This window comes from Tamandua tetradactyla, chromosome 1 (genome assembly GCF_023851605.1).
Source record: "Tamandua tetradactyla isolate mTamTet1 chromosome 1, mTamTet1.pri, whole genome shotgun sequence".
In the NCBI taxonomy this organism is placed as follows: Eukaryota; Metazoa; Chordata; class Mammalia; order Pilosa; family Myrmecophagidae; genus Tamandua; species Tamandua tetradactyla.
This window is the reverse complement of record NC_135327.1, coordinates 7,902,710-7,908,709: the sequence shown is the minus strand read 5'-3', so window position 1 is coordinate 7,908,709 and position 6,000 is coordinate 7,902,710. Positions and strand designations below refer to the sequence as shown.

Below are 6,000 nucleotides of genomic sequence, written 5' to 3'. Positions count from 1 at the left end.
GTGTGGGGCTTGAGGTCCCTCATATCTGGCTCCGGGTTCCCCCCAAACCCAGAATGCAGGACTGGAGCCCAAGTGGACCTCGGGTCTGGCCAGGTCGACGTTGCCATGGCGACTGCGACAGTCCCAGCCTTAGGTTCCCTAAGTGACTGGTTACTCTTTAACGTATCCACCCACCTTGGGCGATTAGAAGAATCAATAAGATAACCGGGCGGTGGCAGCTGGCCCTGCTCATTGCCTTCCTGGTGGCCCGTCTCCCAGGGGTCCCGCTGCCGCGGTGTATGAGGCCCAGCGCCTCCATGCCCCCGCGTCTCCGGCTGGGTGGGCTCAGCCATGGTCAGCGTGAACGCGCCCCTCGGGGCTCCTGTGGAGGGTCCCTACGGTGAGTGGGGCAGCGGCGGGCGCTGGGGGAGGACTGGGGGGCGGGACCGCGGTCAGGTCTGGGGGGTCACTCCCAGTCCATATCTCTCCCCTGGGACTAAAGACCACCGGCGAGCCCTTGGAACGGCAGGGAAGCCCGGGGGCGCGCGACTTAAGTCCTGCAACATGGCCGGTTTGGGGTGGGGAGTGCTGGGAGGGGCCGCAGGAGCCCCAGGGCAGGGGCTTGGGCTGTTTTAGCCTGCAGGAGAGAGAGAGCTTTCCTGGGATCGCCTCCCAGGTGACTTTCCAACATTCCACAGAGGGTGGGGAGCTGGAATCATCTTCCCACTTGGCTGCCAGGGCCAAGTGAAGCCAAGAGAGAGAGAGCCTTAGTGGGCTGAGAGCCTATAGCTGACTCCATGCCTGGCTGGCCAGGGGACCCAAGCCTTATGAATCCCAGGGGAGAGTCTGCTGGGTCCCTCCTCGCCTCCAGAGAGCCATTAGCTGTGGCTCTCTCACTAACGGAAGAGGGATAAAGCCATGCATGGCCTTGGGTGCTGGAAAATGAGATTTGGCTCATGCTGGGCATGTGAAATTTACAGGCAGGGGGTGGGTGGTGCATTTAACTGACTGTGAAGAGCTCAGCTCTGCTGCTTGGGGTGACCCCAAATTGGAAGTAATCCAAATGCCCCTCAGTAGAGGGCTAGATAAAGAGGTCTTGATGCATCTCTTCAATGCAACGCTCACCTTTATTGAAAAAGCAATACCGATCAAAGTACAGCTGGGAAGAACCAGGCGTACAGCATGCTAAAATGGGATAGATATGGGTATACGCACACACGTGTTTGTTTTGCATAAAAAAGCAGTGGAAGTCACAAAGAAACTGGTTTCTGAGGACAGAGAGTCAAGAGAATGTTGGTGGGTTCTACTTTTTATTGTTTCCTCTCTAGCGGTCTTGATTTTTAACAATTATGTGCATTCTGGAATCTGATTTAAATCATACACATGCACGGGAATCCAGAAGCTCTCAGTTCTAGTTCTGTGACTTTAGGCAATTTATTCAACAGTTCCATGTCTCAGTTTCCTTCCCTCTGAGGTGGAGAATACTGGGCTTGTTTTAGGGTTGTTGTGAGGACTAAAAGAGAACTAGTGTGTAAAGCATTGGCACCCTGCTCACTGGAAGGATTCAATAAATATCACGTGATCGCACCATCATTGCATGAGGGTACTTTGCCATGCTTGACAGTGTCAGAGTCTGGCCTCCGGACTAGCCCAGGGAACGTTCCTCACATTGCCCGACTATCAAGCAGAAGTACCTGGTTCAGGGGAAACAGCAGAGGCAGGAGAACCAAAGGGCCTGAGACCCACCTCACAGACCAGCTGTGTGGCCTCAGGCAAGTCACTTTCCCTCACTGAACCTATTTCCTCATTTGAAAATTGGAGATAACAACAGGACCTATCTCTCCGAGGGTGGGCCATTGGAGGAGATAGCATAGGAAAGGGGCTAGGCATACAGTAGGTACTTAATCCAAGGTGAGGACACAATTGTGAGACCTAGTTGAAACTGAGCAGAGGGAGACTCATTGTTCCACCAAAAGGGGCAGACAGGCAGCTGCTGGAGGACAGCCCAGGTCTCAGGTCCCCACCAGGGTTGAACAGAAGACACCACAGAATCCGTCCCAAAAGGATGACGTAATGATCATATATCCTGACAGCCTCTCATTGTCTTCAGCTCTGTCTGCTTTGTAAGAAGACTTCATCCCAGCCCCATGGAGTGTTCATGGCATAGCAAAGATTTGACAAATATTTGTTAGAGTGGTTGGATGGACGGATGGGTAGACAGATGTTCTAACTCTATTATTTCATCTAATTCTCACATCTGTCTGAGATAAGTAATATTTATTGGAGAACTTGGGTTCAGAGAAATTCCTCTCCCTAAGAAAAATAACAAGGTAAGCCCCAAAATAAATTGACAACTGACACCCAACCTCATGCCACAGAGACAATAGGAAAGGGTGGGGACTGTGGCAAGTGGAGAGCACATTCCCCAGCTAAGGGGAAGAAGCAGCTTCTACTTACATTCTGTTGATTGTGCTCAGGAGGGAACTTGGTTCCTGAATTCCAATGGCTGCAATATTCCAGGGAAGCAAAATACAGATTTGTATGTGAAATCCCCTGATTTTAAATGTGTTTCGAAATTTAAAACTACTCTGTGGGCTAACATTAATCAATGTGTGGGCCATAAATTCCCTTCGCACTAGATAATCTAAAATTCAGGCTCACTTAAAGCCGGGGAGTCAGAGAGCTTTACATTTGCATTGTTTCCTCACCTGTGAAATGGGAATAACACCGATATTATGGGGTCCTTGTGAGAATTAAATGAATTAAAGCACGCATGCTTAGAATAGTGCATTACCCAGAGTAAGCACACTATAAATCCTAGATGTTATTTTATGTTTTCAACCGTAAAGAATGAATCATGGCATGGTGATATTGGGTGGACTGGACCAGGACTTCCAAAGCTTTCATGGCACATGGGACTCTCTGCTTTGTAACTCTCGTTTTTACTCTGATCACACAGCTGTTGGTGTGAGTTGTGGCGTTTAGACTGAATTCCAGTCTAGACTATCAACTCCGTTGAGGTCAGGGGCTTCAGTGGTTTGTCCAGCCTTGCTCCACTTCTCACCAAGAATAAATGCTCCATTTGTTAGTTGAATGAATCAAGGGAAGTTTTGAAAAACAGTCTTACAACAATACTCAATAATATCATTAAGTTCCAGACTCCACCCTGTTGGATTTGGTCTTTCTGTTTGTCCTGATACAGACCCACGTCCCAGCACCAGGCATTGTGCCACACTGAAATGTCTAACGCTGGAGGCAGGAGAAGGGGTTTCTTCAAAGCACTTGTCTCTGATCAGAAAGTGAAATTTCCCGGAAGCCTGCCAGCAGACTTCCCTAGTTCAAGGAAATCTGGGAAAGCAAGTATCTAGTGGAAAGAAGTGGGAAATGCATGCCTGGCCCAGATCTTGGGGTCTGTTCCACTGCTGCTCCAAATGAAATCAGGATTCTATTCATTGGATTTTTCAACCTTGACACTATTGACATTTTGGCTGGATAATTCTTTGTTGAGGTGTTTAGCAGCATTCCTGGACTCTGAGTGCTACATGCCAGGAGCATCCCCCACATCCCCTCCCAGTTATGCCAACCAAACACATTGCCAGATGTGCCTGGGGGAAAATCACCAGGCTGGAGAACCTCTGTGTCATAAGGAAGCAGGAATGACCGCTGGACAGTCTCCGGCACAGCTGAGTCAGCCACGACTCTTGGGTTGCCGTGTTTGCTTTGGAAACCAGGATCCAGCCCAGAGCCAAGGCTGAGGCTACCCACGGCAACTGGGAGGATGAAATGCTGTGCTGTACAGACCTGTGCGTTCGTGTGACTTTTGTCTTTATTGTTTCCACCCCTTGTTTTCTTTTCAGCAAGCTTTCTTTAATTATTTTGGCCATTTTGTAGCTTGTCATGTTTGGAAATGCATGGACTTCCATTTTTGGAAGGGCAAAGTCTGTACTTAATTCTCCTTGTTATACTACAGGCTACCACAGGGCCTGGCCTTGCTGAGTGGATGAATGAATGGATGTCTGCGCGAATGGATGGGTAGATGGATTGCTGAATGAATATGATAGGTGGGAGAGTAGATGGATGGATGGATGGATGGATGGATGGATGGATGGATGGATATGAAGGGGGTTGGTGTTTTGGTTTGCTAAGGCTGCTAGAATGCCATATAAGAGAAATGGATTGGCTTTTATACAGGGGATTTAGTAGGTTACAAATGTACAGTTCTAAGGTCATGAAAATGTCCAAACTAAGCCACCAACAAGAGTATCCCTTCAGTCTAGAGATAATCACTTTTGGGTTTCTTTGTAACATGGGAAGGCACATGGTGAAGTCTGCTGGCCCTTTGCCCTTGGATTTCATTGCTTTCAGCTCCTGGTTCCAGTGGCCTCCTCTCTGAACTTCTGTGGGCCCTCCCTTAGCTTCTCTGGGGGCAAATTCTGGATTTCATCTCTTAGCTTAACATCTCAAATATCTGTCTTGGTTTCATTTCTCTGCTGTCTGTGTTGGTTCTGAGCTCTCTCTCTCTTTCTCTGTGAGCTCTAATTTTAAGGATTCCAGTAAACTAGTTAAGACCCACCTTGAATGGGTGGGGTCACATCTCCATCTCATCAAATGGATTCGAATCTCCAAGAATCTGCAGTTGTATTTTTAAGTTCCTCATTGATTTTGGGTATTCAGGTCAGCTGGAGTTTGGAAACCATTGCCTTGTTTTGTCCCATTTTATAAACAGAAGAAATGGATTCACGGTAAATCCTGTCTCCAGCAGGACGCTCCCTGCATTCATTTACTCGTTGTTTTCATTTGCTCACTTTTTCAACAAACAGGCACTGGGGGAACCCAGAATAAGCCCTGGCTTCGGGTCTTGGGGTGTCCCAGGTCTGGTGGTGTAGATAGAAAGGCCAGCAGGGAATCAAAGACTGTGTGATAAGTCCCGTGATATTGGATGATAGGCCATGGCGGGAACACAAAAGACAGAAAACAAGCACAGGAGGGATGGAGGGTTCGGTGGGGGTTGGCCCAGAGCAGAGAGGGAGCGGAGAACATTCCAGGCGAGGGTCCTGCACATGCCCCTAGACCTGGTCACACGATGCTCTGATCTTATTTACCCTGGACTGTATTTAAGTCCATCTTGTAGTAAAAGTGTCTTGGGACTCTTATGATTGTCTCATAAGGTTGCTTTACCTTTTTCCTAAAAAGATTATGAGAGGCTCAAGCTGAGCCTCCCCTCGTTTTCTCACTCACTTGCCTCTGGGATAAGGCTGAGCCCGCAAAGAGGAAAGAAACCAGGATGCTGGCTACTTTATAGGTTTTCTCCCTGGCACTAACTCATCAAGGTAGAAAGTATTATTCCCATTTTATAAACAGGGAAATTGAGCCTCTGAATGTTTATATAAATTTTTCTGCATCACACAGCAAACAAATGATTAAAATCTAGTTTGTCCGACACCAAATCTTCATTATTTCAGGTACACTTGTTCCCACTCATACTAGCATGTAAGGGGCTGTATGACAGAGTGTGGGCAGCTCAGACTCTGAAGGCTAGGATTTGGGTTCAAATCCTAATTCTGCCATGCACTAGCTGAGGGTAAATTACTTAACTTTCTTCATCTCTAAAATGGGATGGTAATAGTAGCGTCTTCTGCATGGGGTTATGCTAAGAATTAAATGAGGTTAATATCTATAAAGTGCTGAGTATCTGGCTATGTAAATTTTAACTATCATTGTTGTTATTTTACCTGCAGGGTAAGCCATACTATAGTGCAAGGGACAAAATGCTAATTACAGTCTCAGCATTTTGCTGGCTGCTGCAGGACACATGGAAATGAATAAGGGACGTGTAACTGGTTCCAGGATGCAACTGTGTGGCCTGAGAGTCAGAACAGAGTTTACCCTTCAGCCTTGCTGTGCCCCGTGACATCTGGGGTCTGCTCTTGGGGACCCAGGTCATGGGTCTGGACGTGTGTGACTCCGAGGAGTAAATGGAAGGCATGGAGATGGAGGGACAGAACTGCTCTGGCCAGACAC

The 6,000-nt window shown here is 47.8% G+C and overlaps 1 protein-coding gene across 1 annotated transcript in view; it reads left to right on the top strand.

Annotated features, from left to right (window-relative positions):
• HNF4A (hepatocyte nuclear factor 4 alpha) overlaps positions 1–6,000 on the top strand; it is a 62,458-nt gene continuing 56,458 nt past the window's right edge. The window contains exon 1 of the mRNA XM_077168130.1: positions 1–379. Coding sequence (XP_077024245.1) covers positions 331–379 — 49 coding nt within the window. The 5' untranslated portion in view covers positions 1–330. The remainder of the gene's footprint in view (positions 380–6,000) is intronic.